This window comes from Piliocolobus tephrosceles, chromosome 6 (assembly GCF_002776525.5).
Source record: "Piliocolobus tephrosceles isolate RC106 chromosome 6, ASM277652v3, whole genome shotgun sequence".
Lineage (NCBI taxonomy): Eukaryota > Metazoa > Chordata > Mammalia > Primates > Cercopithecidae > Piliocolobus > Piliocolobus tephrosceles.
The window spans coordinates 149,914,476-149,938,444 of NC_045439.1; the positions used below are offsets into that span (position 1 = coordinate 149,914,476).

The window sequence follows — 23,969 nt, forward strand, 5'->3', positions numbered from 1 at the left end:
TTGCTGCCTCTGCCTTTGATCACACAAGTCCCCATAACCTAGAACGCTATACTATAGTTAATCCCTCTAAGAAATACGACAACTTTCTGACTGAAAGCAATGTTTCCTTTATGGCTACACTGAGAGATGTTTCTTATCCCCATTTCACAAGTAACAAGCTTCCTGAAAGAAAAATGGTTACGTGAAACAACAGGTTTAGCAAAATTATCTATTTTCTTATTAGTCTATCAATATTCTATACCCAGGGACTAGGGTAAGTCCTCTTGATTTTTAAGCTCTGCCACAGGGTATAAAAGTTCGTGTTCCTTCTGAATCTCAGGTTTATTTTGACTAGCTTTATGTTAAAGCCACACTCTGAACAATCACCCAATCCATCAATCTGAGCAGGCTCATACTTAGCTATGCAGATTTGGTCCCTTATTATCCTAAACTGTCCATCTGTACTATATCCAACATTCTGTTTCACTGAGTTTTTTTCTATTTCACATCTAGGCCATCCTTCCTTGTTCTTATAATTTTTTGAGCAAGCATTTTTCTCTCTTACTCCACATTTTACTATTACTTTGTGTTCTTAAGAAAAAGTTTATCTGGAAAAAAATACCTTAGATTTTCACCATTTTACTCAGTTTCTAACATAGACAATTTCTCCAACAATATTCCCCAGTTACTATTAGCTCAGACCAGAAGCATTACACCATCATAGGTGCCTTCTTGGATGTCTCCAGGCTTAAAAAAGCATTAATATGCCAGATCCCATTTTATCCAAGGCCAGGCCACCTTTAAAAATTTAAACTTTTTAAAAGATGACATACGCATCATATTTCACTTTTGACTTCAACCAGGGTTCTCTACTTAAACATATTCTGGCTGGGACACATTATACAATATGCAGCATGGGTGAATCATAAACTCATAAAACATTAGTGCAAGAAGGCTTTCAAGATGATTTAGGATTAACTCTCCCTTTAACTGGGGAAGAAATTGGGGCACTGAAAGTTAAGCAACTTTCTGAATTACTACAATGATTCAGTGGTAAAAAAATATATATATATATGAAGAAACCAAGCCCCCAAACTGAAAGTCAGTCATATTCAAAGTGTTCGTGCATGGAAGAATTATTTGGAGCTCAAAACATAATAACCAAGATGCTAAATAAACAGATTCACAAATATATATTTAAAGGGAATTCTCGTTATTTTCAAGGCTCTATTTTGGCACTTTATTTTTATTTAGCTTCTAAGTGTATGCTTTTTTTTTTTTGAGACAGAGTCTCACTCTGTCGCCCAGGCTGGAGTGCAGTGGGGTGATCTCGGCTCACTGCAAGCTCCGCCTCCCAGGTTCAGGCCATTCTCCTGCCTCAGCCTCCCGACTAGCTGGGAATACAGTAGCCCGCCATCACGTCCGGCTAATTTCTTGTATTTTTAGTAGAGACAGGGTTTCACCGTATTAGCCAGGATGGTCTCGATCTCCTGACCTCGTGATCCGCCCACCTTGGCCTCCTAAAGTGCTGGGATTACAGGCGTGAGCCACCGTGTGCAGCCGCTCTTCTTTTTCTTGATACAGAAATGACACTAACATTACTCAGCTTTTCAGGTGTAATCAGTTGTTTCTGGCCCACAAATGAAACAAAGAAAGTGAAGGAGCTTTCCAAACTAATTAAAAGAGAGCAAATAACATTATCAAAGGTTAAACTGATATTTTAAAATGTATACAAGTAAGAAACCACACATCTGCACAGAAGACAATAGTGTTGAAAATTAGGCTGGCCACCAAGTAGTCTTACGAGCCTAGAAAATAAGGGAATTAATAAGGGAATCACCTGGGCTATGTGTGAATAAAACTTAATTTGTGGATACTGAAATGTGAATTTCATATAATTCTTATGTTACACAAAATTATTATTTTTTAATTTTTTCCAACCATGTAAAAATATAAAAATCATTATTAGCTCACAGACCATATAAAAACTGGTGGGCTTGCATTTGGCTTATGGATTACAATTTGCCAATCTCTAGTCTAGGAAATAGCGGAGAGAAGGGAAGGCAGGACATAATCGGTTTAATAACTAAGGAGACTATTTATTAACTTCTGCATTAAACCTAAATGGAAAAGCAGCAACCCCAACCCCCAACAGGTATGCATCAATGTCAGTCTCAGTTTGAAAAAAAATGTTGTGCTTCACTGTCTTTATCACAGAAACAGCTCCAGAAACAATCATTGATTCATAGATGAAAAAAATCTCACAACAGTATACTGATCATAATTTTAAACAGATCATTCATTTTTGTAGAAGTATCCTAAAATTATAGTATTAGATACATTATTCATTACCATTTTGTCCCTGAGTCGCTCTCCACGGATAAAAAAGTCAGCACAGCCATTCTCTTCCTGATGAGGGACTTTGAAGACAGTGACGCTGCTTAGTCCACTCCCTCCAAGTGGTAACCATCCACCACTTGAGTCATCTCGGGTCATCACCACAGCTCGCACTCGTGCATAACTATTACTAAAATAGATGCAAAGATCAGGAATTAGCTTTTCCATAAAAAACAGCCAAGCCATCAGTCTTGTTTGAGACACCAAAGACCACATTAGTTAATATGTGGTGACTAAGGTGTTTACTACTTCCATGAAAATCCACAGAAAGTAACCTACTTGAAAAAGGTCAAAAACCACAAGCAGACTTTAAAGGTTGTCCTTCATTTTGAAGACGAATCTCGTAATAAAAGACTACAAAACTACTACTTCAATTCATCATTTCAGTAGTTCCAGTACATCTTATTGCCATGGAGCAAACTGTGAAGGATCCCAAAGACAACTACTGTCAAACTACACAGGCTACCATAAAACTTGTCTATATATGTCCATTTGCTACAATATTATAACCAGGACAAACTGCTGTATTTCAGCACATTCAACTGTAGCATGTAGAAGTTCCTAACAGTTCCAGAATATATTATAAATAAAATGCTGAAACAAACATGCTTAGTTTAGATGCTACATTTTTAATTTCTTCTACCAACTGGGAATCTCAATCACTTACACAAATCATATAAAGAAAAGTGTTCTGTTTAAATTACTTAACAAGCAAATTGGTCCATAGAAACTATAAGAAATAAATTTCTGTTATTAGCTAACCAGTTTATGACATTTTTCTATAGCAGTCCAAAGACAATAAGACACATATGTAATCAACATGATAATCAAAATACAGACCATTTTCATCACTCCAAAATCCTTATGCCAAACACAGAGATTTTGCCCGTTTGGGACCCTCACACAAATGGAATCAAACAGAATTACCATTTGTACCCTTTTTATCTGACTTCCTTCTCTCATGTTGTTTTGTGTATCAGAAGTTCATTTTTTTTTTAACTAAGTAGTCCTCTAATTAAATAAATCATAATTTAATCTTTCTTATATGGATAGGTATTTGGATTTTTCTAGTTGTTGGCAATTATGAATAAAGCTGTTATAAACATTCTTGTATGTCTTTTTGTAGACATTTTTTCATTTCTCAAATAATTACCTAGGAGTGGAATAGGTCACAGGATAGGTGCATGTTTATCTATACAACACACTATCTTCCAAAGTGGTTGTACTGTTATACATTCCCATCAATAACGTCTGACAGTTTCAGATTCACCATAGCCCTGCCAATACTTGGTGTTTTCAGTCTTAACTTTACTCATTGTATTGAGTATACAGTGGTATCCCACAGCATTTTTAATTTTTATTTCCATAATGACTGATGATGTTGAACATCTTTTCATGTGCTTTCTGGCCATTTGTTTACCTTGTTTTTACGTCTGTGGCCATTTTTTATTACACTATCTTTATTATTATTTTTAGAAGTGTTTTTAAAAATATATTCTGGACATAAGTATTTTTTAGAGAATACTTTTAAAGTTGCACTGGGTTGTGGTTAAGAGTGAGAATTCTAGAGTCAAACTTCCACAAGTTGAATCTTGGCTTAGAAACTTACTGTCTGTATGACTTTGAGAAAGGTACTAAACCTCTGTGCCTCAATCTTGTGTGTGAAATAACAGCACTCACTTACAATAAATGTAAACCATGCCTGACACATAACAAACACTATATGAATATTACTTTTTGTTATCATTATGACAACAAAGCATTGAAAATTGAAGACACTGCCATCCTGGTAATTCAAAATCAGACAGGATCTGGGAAATAATTGAATTTTCATGATGAACCATAATTATCTATTATTGGGGTCAAAATAACTCTTTATATAGAAACTCTAAAAGGTTTTGGCTTCACAATTTACTCTTTTGTGGAAGCTTTTTATTATTTAGTTATTCAGAGGCTCTGATTCTTATCTGGACCCAATTCTTACCAATCTTCAACTCAGAGAAATGGTCAGAGAAATGCGGGTGCATAAAGGCTGGGTCGATGTAGATATTAAATCCTCCTGAGATGGGCTGGAGCAAATTCCACCACTACAACCACAACATGTATCTTAAAAGGCAGTGGGAGCAGACTACATAATAACCACATTTGTGGGCTAGCCTCCACTCTAAAGCAAATTAAGAGAATCTTATAAGATGTTCCTTCTTTATTAAAAACCTAAACTGTAACTCAATTTCTAATCTCTGATCATATTTGAACAGTAATTTCAAATATATCCTTTCATACACAACAGGAGAACTAAACTACTGTCTTGTACGTTTTGTGCTGCTTTAACAGAATACCAGACTAGGTAAATGATAAAGAGAAATTTATTTCTTACAGTTCCAGAGGCTTGGAAGTCCAAGATCAAGGCACCAGTAGGTTCACTGTCTGGAAAGAGGTCAGTCTCCTCTCCCAAGATGGTGCACTCTGGAGGGGAGGAATGCTGTGTCCTTACATGACAGAAGGTGGACAGGCAAAAAGGGATGGGCACCCTCAGTTCTTCTATTAGGATATTAATCCATTCATGAAGGTAGAACTCTTACTTTCATGATGGTAGGTGCTAAACACCTTCCAAAAGGCCGCACCTCCTAACACTGTTGCACTGGAGTTTAAATTTCAACATAAATTTCTGGGGGCAAAAACATTAAATCCACAGCAACTACTAATGTAGAAATCCAGATGAGAGGTAATATTGAATTGAACTAGGATGATAACAATGGACATGAAGAGGAATAGAGAAATTTGGGTATATTTTGGAGGTAGAGCCAAGAGAACTTGCTGATAAGATTTTAGCTACAAAACAAGTAAAGTGTTGCAGATCATCTAAAATTCTTGGTGGCATCCATGAGCTTCATTTCCTAAAATTTTCAGCTGGTATTTCAATAAAGTCAAAAGCAAAAGATGACCAAACACGAAGACAAATTTTGCCTCAGTTGTACTGAACCATGTGGTTTTGTTTGAAATGACAGTACTACATTACACATGAACCAGAAAAACTCTAAAGCTATACTTTACTGCACTTTGTGGATAAATGTATGGCAGCAATTTCAAATTTACATATTGGCAAAATATTTCTTAACAATCAAATTAAGAGTATAGTTGCAGAAAGTTTTACAAGCCCTAGTAGTTTTAACTGTCTGAAACACAAAGTGTCCTTCACCTAAAGTGACCTGCTTTTTTAGTTTCTTTTCTCCCTTACCGAACGATCTTGCTTTATGATTACCAAACCCATTATGTACCCCACCCAACACCAGACAAGTAGAAGGCTCAAGGAAGACACAGTCTGGAGATGTGAGATTTTACCATACGTTTTTTGCTTGTTTTATGTGTCCATTATAAGGAAACATCAGGCTTAAAACACTTAAAGTGTTTGATAGTCAAGCCCCTTAGAGAACGAACCTAAAGGCTCTAACCATACATTGGGACATTTCTTGGAACACAGAATATGTGCACGGTTTTAATACTGATTCCCATTCTTCCCATTTCCTGGTCACAACCGAAAGTTCCCAACTCTTCCTTTTCTCTCCACTAAGAAGGCAGAAACTGACCATAATATTGTACTCTAGACTCATACATACTAATGTATGTGTGAAATTTTTTTGTGATTTTTTTAGCTCATTGGCTAACACATGTATGAGTCTACAATACAATATTAGGCAAGTTTTTGTAACATTTTTACAAGTTTATAATACTTATATTAACCAGATGTTCAATTATTAGGCAAAATAATTGTGCATGATGTTCATAAATTAAAATTCTATCTATCCCCATCCCTCTTATTGTTATCAGTTAATACGTTAAACATAATATGTATTCAACTTAATAACAGGAAAACAAAGTTAACAAGCATTGTAGCACAATACTGACTCCTACGAAATTCTCATTGATTTTACATTGGTTTCATTTTCTAAATACAATCCTGTGTTGCATAATAATGTCTCCATCAACAATGGATCCCATATACAACAGTCCCATAAGATTACAATACTGTATCTTTATTGTACCTTTCTGATGTTTAGATACACAAATACTTACCATTGTGCTAAAACTGCCTACAATTTTCATTACAATAACATGCTGTACAGCAAGCCTGTCCAACCTGTGGCCCAGGATGGCTTTGAATGAGGTCCAACACAAATTCATAAATTTCTTAAAACATTATGAAATTTTTGTGTGATTTTTTTTAAAGCTCATCAGCTATCGTGTTAGTGTATTTTCCCATCTAGGTTTGTGTAGGTACACTCTACGATGTTTGTGTGCACAATGATGAAATACCCCAACAATGTATTTCTCAGAGCCTATACCTACTGCAAAACACACGACTATTTTACTTAGCATACTTTTATTCTCTTGAAAGTACAATAATTTTACGATTTACTTGACAGAAGATGCTGTAATTCCACTCAACTGGCACTCAAATAACTAATGTGCAAGGAAATGTTATCCTGATGAATCCAAAATTCATAGAGCCTATAAATCTGTAGCAAAGCAACTTTGGCCTTTACACCAAAGATTAATTTTGTGAACCTCCTGGAAAGGATTATGAATCTCCAAAATTGTAATCAAATGTGAGTTTTTTTTTTTTTTTTGCCACATATGCATTTTCTTCAGGGGAGATAGTATATAGTTTTAATCACAATAGCATCTATGATCACCCTGGCCCACCAATTTAGGAACCATTGCTATACACACAAAATAACTAGCAGTACAGCTCTGGCTCTTGCTCAGACCAGTTTCCTAAATTTGGATACATTTATAAAATAGCCGGCTGGCCATCTATATTGTTTTGGTTGATTGTTCTTAAGCTTAACATTTCTAACATAAATTGTTTGTCTTTCTCTTCTCTCTATACCTTTCTTTTCTATTATAATACATACCCAAGCAATACCCTGATATTAGCCCAGTGAGACCTATTTGTATTTCTGACCTCCAGGCTAAAATATAATAAATTTCTGTTGTTTTAAGTCACTAAGTTTATGGTAATTTGCCTACAGCAGCAACAGGAAACTAATATAAAGGAGGGAACACCTTCTTGAAGATATAGTAATATATATACAGGAAAAAAAGATAACTTTTTCCATTTTTAATTACAATAGTATTAAAACAAAATCCTGACCTCCGCTCCACCAACCACCAAATTGAGAAGGCTCTTAGGATGCCTTAAGATTTGTACAGTATAACAGGAACTTATTTATCCATTGAGGGATGTTTATAGTGACAAAACACCCTTTGCTCTCTATATACTTCAAGTAAATATTAACCATCCAAATATTAAACATTACTACAGAGATAGGTAGAAGAGAAAAGGAAAGCATTTAACAAAAGTAGGTTAGGATGATATAGTACTTCACAGGTTAAGTATTTGCTTTCTAAACTATGTAGAATGCAGATATTCAGAAGATAACCACATTACTACTCAGTAATCTATTCACTTAACCCATGAGACTCATATACTACATAAACTAAATTGAAAAGTTACGATCCTCTCCCTGTAGATGCTCATAATCTAGTGGGCAAAAATATATTGCCACATAATGGGAATACTGGAGATTACTAGTATTCATATTTGATGTAGGTTTTTAATAGCAGTGTATCAGGTAGATAAAAAGCTAAGGACACTCAATAGAGACAGCATGACACAAGTATATCATATTTAAGAACCAATATAAAGTTCAAAAGATGATGGTAGACATAAGCGATAGAAAGAAATAAAAGAGTAGTTGACTTACTCTATCAAGCCATGCATACTATGCTCAAGGTTAGTGCTTTATCAAGATAAAGAGACCACAGGATGACAATAAGCAAGAAAGTAGAATGTTCTGATTTGTATTTTAAAAGCTCTAAGAGCAGCAGGAGAACATCATTGCATTAACCCTAATGAAAGAGGTATTTCTTCATCTTACAGAGAAAGGCTGGGTCTGATTAGAAAAATGAAGATGTGAATTATCCCTTTAGCACTGGCAACTCTAAAAACTGGAGCAAATATTAAACATGGCACTCTGTTTAATAAGAAGTCAGATCTAGGTTCCAAAGGCAGTGTCACCTCTGAAAAGTTGTAATCTTGGAGCCAGGTGCGCTGGCTCATGCCTGTAATCCCAGCACTTTGGGAGGCCAAGGTGGGTGGATCATGAGGTCAACAGATTGAGACCATCCTAGCAAAGATGGTGAAACCTCGTCTCTACTAAAGATACAAAAATTAGCTGGGCATAGTAGCATGCGCCTATATCCCAGCTACTCAGGAGGGTGAGGCAGGAAAATTGCTTGAGCCTGGGAGGCAGAGGTTGCAGTGAGACGAGATCACGCCACTGTACTTCAGCCTGGTGAGAAAGCGAGACTCTGCCTCAAAAAAAAAAAAAAAAAAAAAAAAGTTGTAATCTTGGGCAAATTACTTAAGCTCTCTATATCCCTCTTCCTGGTCTATAAAATGGAGATAATAATATTTATCACAGTGCTATAAGAAATAAATGAGGTCATGCATGTACATTTCTTAGTATTTTGCCTGGCTCATTGTTAGGTGCCCAATAAATGTTATTACAATGACTTAATATATTAAATTAACTTTATGTTACTACATCCACACTACCAAATTGTCTGAATTTGTCTCATTATTTATGATGATCTTTTAGAAAAAACCGAGGTGACAGTCTCCTCTCAGAACTTTTAACTTTAAGAATTATTAATCACAGTTAAGTATGTGATATGGATTGGCTGTGTCCCCATCCAAATCGGAAGTTGAATTGTATCTCTCAGAATTCCCATGTGTTGTGGGAAGGACCCAAGGGGTCTTAATTGAATCATAGGGGCCACTCTTTCCTGTGCTATTCTAGTGGGAATGAATAAGTCTCAAGAGATCTGATGGGTTTATCACGGACTTCTGCTTTTGCTTCTTCATTTTTCTCTTGCTGCCATCATATAATGAAGTGCCTTTGGCCTCCTACCATGATTCTGAGGCCTCCCCAGCCACGTGAAACTGTTAAGTCCAATTAAACCTTTTTCTTCCCAGTCTCAAGTATGTATCTATCAGCAGCGTGAAAACGGACTAATATAGTAAATTGGTACCAGTAGAGTGGGGTATTGCTGAAAAGATACCCAGAAATGTGAGAGTGACTTTGGAGCTGGGTACCAGGCAGAGTTTGGAACAGTTTGGAGGGCTCGGAAGAAGACAGGAAAATGTGGGGGAATGGCTTTGACAAAAATGCTAATAGTGATACGAACAATAAGGTCCAGGCTGAGGTGGTCTCAGATGGAGATAAGGAACTTGTTGGGAACTGGAGCAAAGCTGAGTCTTGTTATGTTTTAGCAAAGACACTGGTGGCATTTTGCCTCTGCCCTAGAGATTTGTGGAACTTTGAGCTTGGAAGAGATGATTAGGGTATCTGGTGGAAGAAATTTCTAAGCAGCAAAGCATTCAAAAGGTGACTTGGGTGCCATTTTATGCTGTTTTCAAAGGGAAACAGCCTAAAAGTTCATAAAATTTGCAGTCTGGCAATGCAGCAGAAAAGAAAAACCTATTTTGTGAGAAGAAATTCAAGCCGGCTGCAGAAATTTGCATAAGTAGCAAGGAGTCTAATGTTAATCCCCAAGACCATGGAGAAAATATCTCCAGGCCATGTCAAAGACCTTCATGGCAGCCCCTCCCATCACAGGCCTGCAGGCCCAGGAGGAAAAACTGGTCTCACAGGATGAGCTGAGCCCACTGTCCCTGTGCTGTGTATAGCCTCAGAACTTGGTGCCCTGTATACCAGCCGCTTCAGCCATGGCTGATAGGGGCCAACACAGAGCTCAAGCTGTTGCTTCAGAGGGTGGAAGTCACAAGCCTTGGCAGCTTCTACATGGTGTTGAGCCTGTGGGTGCACAGAAGTCAAGAACTGAGGTTTGGGAAACTCTGCCTAGATTTCAGAAGATATATGGAAACACCTGGATTCCCAGGCAAAAAGTGCTTCGGGCGCAGGGCCCTCATGGAGAACCTCTGCTAGGGCAGTGTGAAAGGGAAATGTGGGGTCAGAGCCCCCACACAGAGTCCCCACGGGGGCACTGCCTAGTGGAGCTTTGAGAAGAGAGCCACCATTCACCAGACCACAGAATGGTAGATCCACTGACAGCTTCCACTGTGCGTCTGGAAAAGCCACAGACACTCAACACCAGCCTGTGAAAGCAGCCAGGAGGGAGGCTGTACCCTGCAAAACCACAGGGGTGGAGATGCCCAAGACCATGTGAAGCTACCTCTTGCATCGGCATGACCTGGATGTGAGACATGGGTCAAGCCAGATCATTTTGGAGCTTTAAAATCTGACTGCCCTGCTGGATTTCGGACTTGCATGGGCCCTGTATCCCCTTTGTTTTGGACAATTTATCCCATTTGGAATGGCTGTATTTACCCAATACCTGTACCTCCATTGTATCTAGGAAGTAATTAGCTTGCTTTTGATTTTACAGGCTCACAAGCAGAAGGGACTTGACTTGTCTCGAATGAGACTTTGGACTCTGGACTTTTGGGTTAATGGTGAAATGCATTAAGACTTTGGGGGACTGTTGGGAAGGCATGATTGGTTTTGAAAAGTGATGACATGAGAACTGCAGGGGCCAAGGGCAGAATGATATGAGTTGTCTGTGTCCCCACCCAAATCTCAACTTAAATTGTATCTCTCAGTATTCCCACATGTTGTGGGAGGGACCCAGGGCAAGGTAATGGAATCATTAGGGCTGGTCTTTCTCATATTATTCTTGTGATAGGGAATAAGTCTCAGGAGATCTGATGGGTTTATCAGGGGCTTCTGCTTTTGCTTCTTCCTCATTTTTCTTTTGCTGCCACCATGTAAGAAGTGCCTTTCACTTCCCGCCATGACTCTGAGGCCTCCCCAGCCATGTGGAACTGTAAGTCCAATTAAACCTCTTTTTGTTCCCAGTCTTGGGTATGTCTTTATCAGCAGCGTGAAAACAAACTAATACAGTATCAAATATCAGTCATCTAAGTCTTCCACAAACTGTTCGTGTAATGCAGACATCTGGGAATTCTTCCAGAAGAAGAAATAAAACTAAAATATGAGGGATGAATAGAGGTTTTCACAAACTACACCTTTAGAATCAATCATTTTAGGTTCTGCTAGACAGTATCATCAACCTATGGAAACAGTTCAAACAGTAACTACTTTGAATGTCCCCTGCCTTCTGGTATTACTAGTGTCCATTCCCCATGACTCCTTAATTACTAGCATTGATACTATAATTTCATTCTGAAATTCTCTTGGTCTATGGCAGAAGAAGTGCAATATAAAAAGTATTCATTCTCAACAAAAGATCAAAACACAGAAGACAGGAAGTCAACATTAATATTAGAGTTCATGATGAGATAAAAGCATTAGAGTAAAATATGAAAAATTTTAAAATAATCCTATAGTAGGGAAAGCCTAAGATCTAGAGGCCATTAAAATATAAAAGGATAAATTCAACTATATTAAACATATTCATGCATGGTAAAAACACCATAAACAATAAAGACAAAAATTACAAATTGGGAAAAAAATATATAACACACATGTATTAGCTTTTTATTGCTGTCCTAACAAAACACAAACTTAGTGGCTTACAACAACACAAATTTTTACACTTCTGTGAGTTGGAAGTCCAAAGAGTTTCACACTGGGCTAAAATCAAGCATTGGCAGTGCTGCATTCCTTTCAAGAAGCTCTAAAACAGAAACAGTTTCCCTTGCCTTTTCCAGTTCCTAGAGACCATCCACATTCCTTGGCTCATAGCTCCCTCCTTCTACCCTCAAAGTCATGAATATTGCTTCTCTCTGAACCTTATTCTGTAGTTGTATCTTTCTCTGACCACAGTCCTATACAGTCAGGAAAGGTTATCCACTGAAGTGCTCATGTGATTAGCCTAGGTTCATCCAGATAATCTAGGATAATCTCCCCATATCAAAGCTCACAACCTTAATCACAATTGCAAAATCCTAACATACTCACAGGTTCTGGAGATTAGGGCAAGGACATCTTTGGGGAGGGGCAGGACATATTCTGTCTACCACAAATGGCATATAAAAGGAAAAAAAAAAAAAAAGATACTTCCTTAAAAGTAACTCCAAAAATCAGTAAGAAAAGACAAACAACACAAAGGAAAAACAGGCCAAGTTCATTAATAAAATCCACAGAAGAAAAATATAAATGCCACGAAATACAGAAAAAGTAATTTTATTCAGAATAAAAGGAATGCAAATTAAAGAGATGACCTTTTTTTTTCATTTCAAAGCATTGATTGCACTGTTTCTTAAACATGGAACACAAAGTTTGTAAAACTCCAACAAATTCATTTAATAATGACCACACCAATAATCAGGAATCACGGCAAAACTTCTTTCAGCGAAAAATTCCATTGATTTAGAGGTAACTAAAAACACAGATTCCCAAGGTCTACTCCCTGATTCCTAAGGGTTAAGGCACAGGAAACCTGTAGTTTAAGTTTCTGAGGAAGTTATGATGTTGTATTTGGAATACTGGTAAACTAGAAAACTAATCATCATTTTGAATAAACTAACTGAAAATCTGTTGCGTAAAATTCTATACGCAACAGAATAATTTATCTCGTATCACTGCAGGTTACGTAGCCTAACCCAAAAGTTACTCTAGTTTTGGGCTTTGGATAATCCTAAATATTGAGTTCCAAAGAAAAACACTAAAAAAAGACAATATTCAAAGCAAAAAAATACTGAGTTAGCATAGCCTGGCAATCTCAAATCTTATAGTAGCTATAACTTAGAAGCCTATACCTCTCTGACCACCTATCCTATTGCTTACTCACTATATTGCAACAATAGTATTTTTGTACTCCTTAAGTGTAATAGTTCTCTTCTACCACGGGGCCTCTAGACACTGTTTCCTTTACTTGGGTATTCCCGAGATAGTCTATTGGTTGCTCCTTTCTAAACTATCAGCTAATAAGAATCCTCCTCGGAGTAGCACCAGTATCCATCCACCTTCTCTCCACTATTTCTTTTTCTGGTTTTATTTTCCTCATAATGCCTATGACTATCTGAAATTATTTTTATTTATGTATTTATTTAATTTACTGTCTGTCCTCCATTAATAGGATTTATGCTCCTTGCTCACTATTGTATCTAATAAGAGTGTTATCTGGGCCACAATAGATGCTTAATATATCAATCACTGTTGAATAAATGAATAGAAAAGCATATAAACTCCCAACCTTCCTCTCCATTTATTAACCTGTCATATTCATGAATCTCTATGAAGACAATAAAATATGTCATGAAATTTTAGTTGTAAACAAGCCTGAAGTAGAACATTTTCAGTACCTTCCTCTACCTTCCTCCTCTGAGTTCCCTTCCTCCACCAATACTCATTTACCTCTTACCCTTATGATCAGGTAATTTTGACTTACAGTAGGTAAACATGACTCCAGAAGCAACTCTTAAAGACAGAGAAGTGTAAAACAGGTATACTGTTACAATCCAAGCAAAAACCATAAGATACAGAACTTTTCTCAGTTGTGTATCATTCAGAGAAGACCACCTCATATCTCAGAGTGATTCATGATTCAAATCTTTCCAGGAACCAGGTGTACTCTGGATCCTAAGAGATCAGAAGGATAAGCACAGAGGAAATTAGAAAAACAAGAAAAAATGAAGGAGAAGAAAGGCTTTCCTGATACAAGGCTACAGTTGTTCCTCGGTATCTGTGTGAAATTGGTTCCAGGACCTCCCTTGAATATCAAAATCCTCGACGCTGAAGTCCCTCATATAAAATGGCAAAATACTTGCATTCAGCCTATGCACATCCTCCTGTATACTTTAAATCATCTGTAAACAGTGGTACGCTGTATTATTTAGGGAATATAAGATTTTAAAGTATGTACATATTCAGTAAAGATGCAATTTTTTTCAAATATTTTCAATCTGCAGCTGGTTCAATTCACAGATGTGAAGCATACACATGTATACAAAGGCCGCAAGACAAGAAAGAGCATTAGAGAAAACGATATTCTACAAGATTCAGATAGACATTTTTTTTAAGCGGGGAGGCAGCAGTAATGCGATATATGGACCAGCTCATACAGGGCCATATTAGAGATTTTGTTCTTTATCTTAAGAAAAATCATATTTTGAGCAAAGAAACAACGAAAGAGATGTATGTTTAAAGAAAAACCACAGTTTTGCAGATTGAAAAGATAGTGGGGGAAAGGGAGTCAGCAGTGGATGAAGGTGGCGTGTTAGAAATCCAAGTGAGAAATACAGACTAGAATAATGAGATAACTAGACAAATAAATGAGAAAACTGAATAGACTGAAGATGTCTTTTGGAGGTAAAACTGTGCTACCCAATGTGCTTCTAAAACTCTGACCTCTGTTGCATTTTTCTGTTTTTTCAATTGTTTCTAATCTCTAGAATAAAGGCCTTATTACACATTTTAAATAAATAATTAAGGAGGTAATACAATTCAACTTAACATGGTAACAGCTGCATTATTACATAAGACATGTGTGATAGGAAACATACAAAAAGATTCTATACCTTCCCTCAAGAAGTTCACCATCTAAATAGGATTGTAGATATAATACCAGTAGCAATATAATAATGTGTAGTATGAATAAAAATACATAAAAACAGAAAAGAGGAGCGAAATTTCAAACATAAATTTGATAAAGTGGGACAACATTATTTTTACAAAGTTTGCACTCCATGATTCAAATACTGGAAAGGGAACTAAACTGGTAATCAAAAGACACTGCGTCAGAAAAACTTTATTTACTCGGATGATGGTTTAAAAGAACTGAAAAATTCAACATTTATTCTTAAAACCATTCATGGTAAAGAAGTATGAGATACTTCATCAACACTGTAAAGGTTCAAATAATAATATGTAATTTACAGCAGTAATAAAAATTTATTTCAATAATTGGTACCATGCCTAAAAATGAAATACCTGTGGCATTCTGTTAAAGTCAGAAACAGGACATTACCACAGACTGAAAAAAAATAAAAGGCATAAGTAATGATTAGAGGAGATGGTGAAAAAAGATAAATCTTCATTTAAAATTTATTCTTGTTTGCAGATTATGTGACTGCTTACTTAGAAGATACAAGCAGATTTCCCATTAGAAAAATAAGAGAATGCAATATGGTGGTTAGATAGAGGAAAGTTTAAAAGCTATTTACCAATGATTTAGAAATTGCCACACATACAAAAAGCCAATTCACAATAAAAATAATATAAAAGTGATAGGATAATGATGTACAGAGCTAATCTGAAGCAATCTGCAAAACTTTTCTTTCTTTTTGAGGCTGGAGTGCAGCTGGCATGATCATAGCTCACTATAGCCTCAAACTCCCGGGCTCAAGTGATTCTCCCATCTCAGTTTCTCAGCTTAGTAGGTGTGACTATAGGCACTTGCCACCATACTTGGCTAAATGTTTTCATTTTTTGTAGAGACAGGGTCTCACTATGTTTCCCTGACTAGGCTAGAACTCCTGGCCTCAAGCAAACCTCCCTCCTTGGCCTCCCAAAGTGCTGGGTTTATAGGCTTGAGCCTCCACACCCGCCTTATCTACAAAACATTAATAAGGGTATAAAGGGCACGAATGAGTTAGAAGATATTGTATGTTTTCTGGAAGCAAAGCTTAGTATTTCAAGGATGACAATTCTAACATCTCTGCTCATTTATTGGAAATTGAGTTTCAAATACTGATGAACTATTCTGGGGAAAAAATAACTTGAAAAACATGAGCCTTAAGTATACATTAAAGCCAAGAACATTTGAGTGTTCCTTTTAACATGAATCAGGTCATGTGAGTCTTGCTCAAAAACCTCCATGAGCCACATATTTCACGCATGGAAAGAGTCCAAACTCTAAAGACCCTACAAAAATTGGCTCTTGTAATCTTTGTGACTTCATCTCCAGCCATTCTCCCTCCCATTCCCTGTTCCAGCCATACTGTTCTTTCTCCTTCTCAAACATGCCAAGCATATGCCTACTTCAGGACATTTACTCTTATTGTGCTCACCACCTAAACCCCTTCCCAGATATTCTGTATGCCAGATTCCCTCACAAGAGACTCTCTGCTTTACTCAAATGTCACTTTCTCAATGGGGTGCTCCTACTGCCACCATCTCCACTCCATTTGCCATCCATATCGTGTAGCCTGTGCTACCACAGCACTAAAATTTAATTACTATAATTTCATTGTTATCTTCTGTGATCTCTCTCACACCTACTTAAAAACTCAAAGATCTTTGTTTTCTTCTTGAATACATCCTTAAACTAGAAGAGTGCTTGGCACAAAATACGCACTGAAAATATCTGCTGAATAAATAAACATTTTAATTTGGAGGTGGTGCTTTTTCTAGTAGTTATCCGAGTGTAATGTAAAAGTATATTACTTGAATGCAGGGAGAGGGAGAAGGAGGGGGCAGTCAGGCACCAGGAGCAGCTGGGAGCAAAAGAAAATATTTTTAAAAAAAGATCTAGTATTTAAAATGGTGTGGTACAGGTGAAACAGAGGAAGGCTTCCCAATGTGTGGCTCATAAAACACATGCATCTTAATAACCAAATGTGTTTATTATAAAACTGATTCCTAGATCCCACCAAAACTTCTGAATCAAAATTTCTGGAGGCAAGGCCCACAAACAGGCTTTTTTAAAAAAAAATCCCAGATTAAGTAACCCCTTATGCACAATACTGTTTAAAAACCACAGGAGTGGAGCTCAGAAACCATCCAAATGCATACAAACATTTAGTAGGTAATAACAAGGAACATCAAATCTGTAGAAAACAGGTTTACTCAAGGAATAAGGGAAGTAAAAGTCTATCCATCTGAAAAAAAAAATTAAAACTTGAATCTCCACATTACACTAAAACTAAGACTATGTAATTATTAAAAGAAATATTTTTATAGTTGTATGGTGAGTAATACCATTTAAAACTTCCACTGAAGTCAGAAATTGTAAGACAAGAGTGCTATATTCAACTGCATAAAAATGTAAAATCTCTGTATTGTTAAAAACACCAAGATATTAGAAGACAAATGACAAACTAGGAAAAAACATGTTATCATATATGGCAAAGATTAGTATCATAATATAAAAGAAAATCTTATAGAGCAATTTGGCAAATTAAAAATATATATACCTTTAGACCCAGAAATGTAACATCTAAATATTTATTCTAAGGAAACAGAGACGTGTACTCAAGAGTGTATGAACAAAACTGTGTATGATAACATTGTTTATTATAGTAAATAAAAACCCTTGAAACTGCCTAACAACCCACCACTAAGAAATTGACTAAAAGTAAATTTTCAGCCACTATTATGATGTGAATTTTCACAGGCTGACACAGTAAATAAAAAGACTTCCAAACAGTATAAAACAGTGTAACTTCAGTTTTGTAGAAATAAAAACATTTTAAAATGTATCAAATATGCCTTAAAAGATAATCTGGAAAAATTTGCAACATAATGTCATAATGGCTATCCCTTGGAAGCAGAAGTAGAGATAATCTTTATTTTCTTCTTTTATAATCACATGGACAAAGAAAACTATCTAAAATAAAACAAAGTGATCTGAGCTCTAATAATAAACATTTAATAGTAAATATCTAATTTTTACCACTAGTTTTTACTATCAAGTAAGGCAGTTAGACCACAGTAAGGCAGCTCTATCTACCTAATCTATTTTGAATATTTGGTTAAAGACACTATCTTTAATTCTGACAATAACCCTGGAGAGGGGTATTATCTCCAAATTACAGATGGGGAAATAAAGCTTCAAGAGAGTAAGCGATTTGCACAAGATCACATCACTGAGTAAGGATTTAAATCCCTGCTGTTCTAGTCCTGCTGTGACTGGAAAGGAAAACAGTCGCTCATATCATACTCTCAGCTTCGCTTATATAAAAGTAAGAATATTTGGAGTAAATATTCTCCATCAATCATATATTTCATTTTCTACAATTTTATATGTCTATATGTAAGCTCATAGCACCTACTGAAAAAAGTAGATTCCATCATCATGCCCCTGACACGTACAAGGAAACAAATCACAAAATCTATAATCTATTTCACAAATAAACGTGCTGACCTTATCTACATATCCTTTCACATTATTCCCTATACCTCTCAAGATATGGTCTGGCTCTGTGTCCCCACCCAAATCTCATCTTCAATTGTAATCCCCACACGTCAAGGGAGGAACCAGGTGGGAGGTGACTGGATGATGGGGGTGGTTTCCCCCATGCTGTTCTTGTGATAGTGAGTGAGTTCTCACTAGATCTGATGGTTATACATGTGTTTGACAGTTCCCTCTTAACATGCTCTCGTCTCCCTCCTGTCGCCTTGCGAAGAAGGTGCCTGCTTCCCCTTCGCCTTCTGTCATGACTGTAAGTTTACTGTGGCCTCCTAGCCATGCTTCCTGTTAAGCCTCTGGAACTGAGTCAGCTAAATCCCTTTCCTTTATAATTACCCAGTCTCAAGTAGTATTCTTTACAGCAGTGTGAGAACAGACTAATATACCTCATTACACCCCAAAATGTTCAGCAATCCAGTATCTAATGGAGATTCACTAGAACTTACAAGAAGCTTTTTAACTATAAGCAATACTAGATTCAAATCAGTGTCATAGTCCCCAAAGCAGCAAGAAAACAGTGGTTTAAAACAACACATGACAGTGAGGGACTTACAAACCTACAAACCAGTGTCCTTAAAGAAAAAATAGAAAATGAAGAAATAAAAACAGCTATCATCAGAGAAATTTTAAATTACAAACTACTCATCTGCAAAGTCAAACTGAATAAAAACAGCAAAGATGTACAGGAGATATTTCCCATCGCTATTAGGAAATGGGAACAGATAAGAATTTTTAGGTGTTTCCAAGATCCCCAAACTCAAACCACCCTACCACTGCTTATCCATTGACATCAGTGGCTTTTATATCAGACATAGCTGGAGTAAATCAAACCTACCATCCATGGCTTCTTGAGTAGAATAAGGAATAGAACAATAATTTTTTTTTTTGAGACAGGGTCTCGCTCTGTTGCCCAGGCTGGAGTGCAGTGGCACAATCTCTGCTCAATGCAACCTCTACCTCCCCAGCTCAAGCAATTCCCATGCCTCAGCCTCCTACGTAGCAGGAATTCCAGGTGCCCGCCACCACGTCAGGCTTTTTTTTTTTTTTTTTTTTTTTTTTTTAATAGAGATGGGGTTTCGGCATGTTGGCCAGGCTGGTCTCAAACTCCTGACCTCAAGTGATCCACCAGCCTCAGCCTCCCAAAGTGCTGGGATTACAGGCATGAGCCACCGAGCCCCGCCAGAATAATAAATGTTAATTTAATGAATGTAAACCAATATTCATTCCCAAAAGATGTATTTATGGAACATGCGTGCAGTATTATGGACCATGTATGAACTCAGTCAGGCTGGTGTCCACTGGACTATGACAACTTCAGAAAGCATCAAATTAATCCCTTAAGTAAAGCTTTTTCACTCCATAGATAACCACAAAAACATATTTTCTTTAGCAATAAAATCAGCTTTATTGCCCTGTAAGAGCTCATACCGAACTAGGTATCGACTTTACATCTAGAAGTTTCAGGAACTTCTGTAAGTGAACATGAACTGAGTAAATTCCAAAAGATTAATTGGGGTCGAAAATTTCTTCTTCATCCATAAATCCCAAACTGTACATGTCTCTAAAGCTATGCATTTTATGTATTTTTATACAAAAATGTACATTTCTCACAGGGTGGAAATGTAAGAAACATTTACATTATTACATAAATGTAAGAAACAGAGCAGTAATAAACGGTAGCTTATGCCTATAATCCTAACACCTTGGGAGACTGAGGAGAATCACCTGCAGCCAGGAGTTCGAGACCAGCCTGAGCAGCATAGCAAGACCCTGTATCTACCAAAAAAAAAAAAAAAAGCTGGGCATGGTGGCACACACCTATAGTTCTAGCTACTGGAAAGTCTGAGTGGGGAGAATCGCTTGAGGCCAGAAGTTTGAGGCTGCAGTGAGCTATGATCACACTACTGCACTCCAAGCTGGGTTAAGAGAGACCCCCATCTCAAAAAATCAAAAAAAACAGAACTTAGGCAGTTGTAAGGAACCTAAAAGATCTAGACTAATCTGACACACTACACAATACTCCTTTTACAAAGATGCACAGATGGTCAATCCTTTCACTCTCCATTTGAAAATAACTATAGGAAGCTCCCAATTTCACAAGACAGTCCATTCCATTATCAAAAAAATCGTATCATTAGGAAGTTCTCTTTTGTGTAGAAACAAAACTTACTCCCCCATCTTTTTTTACTTTCCTCCACTGATTCTAGTTTTACTTTCAGGGACAAAAGAGTCTAAGTTTACTCTTATTATTATATGAGGTTTTCAATTATTTGAAGATAACTAATATTTCAATGATCAACTCTTCTCCAAGTTCAACCTGACCAGTTCCTACAACTTGTCCTCGTTTAATGTAGTTTCTAAATATATCATCACACTAGTGGGTTATGAATTTATCACAACGGTTATATATGTACTGGAAAAGAATAAATAATAACCTTTGAGATACGGATGTTTAGGTGATGAGCTAGGCTCACTCACCAGCAAAGCGATTCACTGTTTTCTCTTTTAAGGTATCATCTATTTTACAATTACATATTCTGAATGAAGGTCTATAGAGTTCACAATATAAGTAGTTATTTTTAAGTTATGAGATGTTAAATTTCTACTCATTCATTCTAAATTGTGGTTTAGCAAACAATTGCTTTTGATTATCAAAGGAAACGTAGTTTGCTGATCCACATATCCGCTTACTGTCTTTATTAGTACAATGTCTAACCAAATGTCCTAAGTAGCCCCAAGCTAAAAATCACATTTTAAAATCTCTTATCTTTAGGTAAGATAGATTTAATGGTCTAACTCACTTATAACTGTCTCCACGAAAAACAATGGATTTTTACAAATCTAACACAAAGACGACATCCATGTTAATTTTGGATAAGGATATAGATAAGGTTATCTTTTTTGTACCTTTCTGTATTTTTTAAATGTGTAAGAGTAAACAAGCAACTCATCTATAAGCTAAATAATCCAACTATTGTCAATACCCTTCTGGCTATCATGAGAATCTGAATAGTGCTTTTGGAGATTTTCATTAAGTTGCTGGAGTGATTAATGAAGAGATTCTGACAAAAAACATTATTATACTATTGTGTTCCTTTAAGGAGGCAAATGAGGTATTTCTCTTCAAACTTACATGATCTACACTTTAAGAATCAGTGTTGATTACTGATATCAATGATCCTAAAAATAAACAAAAAGATGACTTCCCAAACAAATTATTTCCCTTTAAAGACACTGGGGTTACCAGCGGCAAATTATACAAAAAAATTGACCAAGGCAACATTCAGTGGAAACAACACTGAACTTACAGTCATGAAGACCAAGCTTCTATTGAGACTGACACATACAACTGTAATAGTTCAAGCAAGCTATTTTATCACTCCAAGACATAGCACCCTCATCTATAAAAGGAAGAAAAGATGCTAATCAAAACCCTCTCCCAATCCAAACTTCTTTGAGTCCATGAAACACTAAAGACTCCTAAAATTATCTGAGATAGTCCCCCACAAATGTTTGTCATGTATTACCTAGTTCTTATTCTATATTAGGAACTTTAATGTCTCCTTGCAATGAATTACTACTACTACCACTAATACTAACAGGCACTCAACACTTCAGTATCTGCTATGTGCAGATATGGTTCAATGCTTTACAAGGATTATATTTAATCCTGATGATTATCCTCATTTTACAGATGAGGAAACTACGGATTACAGAAGTCCAGAACCACATAACCGGTAAGTAACAGAGCTGAACCTTGATCTGGGCAGAAACAACTCAAAAGTACCATGGAAGTTTACTTCAGAGGTGGTGATTAGAATAGGAGAGCACTGTTTGGCACAAAACAGCATACACGCATCCTCTTTTGATTAAGATGCTAATTTGCAACCTGGTAAGATTAAGAAAACAAGAAATAATATTCTGAATCCACTCTTAAGACTAAATTTTAGTAAACAATCTAAATTGCAGAGCTATAGCTTACATAAATCATGGCCTTGGACTCATACTGGTAATTGCTCTACAGAGGAAATTCAACCGTATTTAAAGTACAACAATAAGAAAATGTGGTAGAATTCTTCTCGGTCACTGACTAACATTCAAATATGGTAAGATCATATCGTGGGTATACCACGGTTGTAGTATTTGTGGGTAGCACATCCATAGATTCAACCAACCTTGGATGCAACCAACCTTGGATCAAAAATGTAGTTAGGAGGCTGAGCATGGAGGCCCACGCCTGTAATCCCAACACTTTGGAAGGCCGAGGCAGGCAGGTCATGAGGTCAGGAGTTCAAGATCAGCCTGACCAACATGGTGAAACCCTGTCTCTACTAAAAATACAAAAATTAGCCGGGCATGGTGGTGTGCACCTGTAATCCCAGCTACTCAGGAGGCTGAGGCAGGAGAATCGCTTGAACACACGAGGCAGAGGCTGCAGTGATCCAAGATTTCGCCACTGCACTCCAGCCTAGGCAACAGAATGAGACTCCGTCTCAAAAAAAAAAAAAAAAAAAATGTAGTTAGGCTACAATAGTTGTGTTTGTCATGTATAGACTTTTTTTTCCTTGTCATTCTTCCTTTAGAAATGCAGTATAACTATTTACACAGCATTTGCATTGATTAGGTATCATAAAAACCCAGAGATGATTTAAAGTATACAGGAGGATATCAGTAGATTATACAAATACTACATCATTTTATATAAGAGACTTGAGTATCCACAGATTCTGGTATTTGGTCAGGGGTTCTAAAACCAATCCCCCGCAAATAACAGTAAGTATTAATCTGTAACGTACACAGAAAGTTTACAAAAAGGAGGGATAATTTCCTTCTTTTTTGGAGGGGGAGACAGGGTCTCTCTGTGTCATCCAGGCTGGAGTGCAGTGGCACAACCACGGCTCACTGCAACCTCCGGCTCCTGGGATCAAGTGATCCTTCCACGTATGGTTCCAGAGTAGCTGAGACTACAGGCTTACACCACCACACCAGGCTAATTTTTTAAATCTTCGGTAGAGAGAGGGTTTCATCTTATTTCCCAGGTTTGTCTCAAACTCCTGGGCTCAAGTGATCTGTCCACTTGGACCTCCCAAAGTGCTGGGATTACGGGTATAGGCCACCACTCCCAGACAGGAGTAATAATTTCTAAGAGCTCTCTAGTAACAAACACGAATTTTTGTCCTGAGAATTTTCTATTTTCATTACTGCTAGTGAATAAACACACACAAATAGTTCCACCTTCTCCTATTTCTTACCTGTTTTCATTTGTAAAATCTGATATTAAATATCTAAGATATAATTAATTCTATATTACTTGCCACTGCCATTAATACATCCTTACATTAACTTAAACAAATTAACAAGCAAAAAATAAACATCCCCATTAAAAAGTAGGCAAAGGGCATGAACAGACA

General features: G+C 36.8%; 1 protein-coding gene across 1 annotated transcript in view; it reads right to left on the reverse strand.

The window, feature by feature from the left end:
• SPRED1 (sprouty related EVH1 domain containing 1) overlaps positions 1–23,969 on the reverse strand; it is a 108,641-nt gene that overhangs the window by 59,121 nt on the left and 25,551 nt on the right. Inside the window, exon 2 of the mRNA XM_023230275.2 lies at positions 2,332–2,506. Coding sequence (XP_023086043.1) covers positions 2,332–2,506 — 175 coding nt within the window. The remainder of the gene's footprint in view (positions 1–2,331; positions 2,507–23,969) is intronic.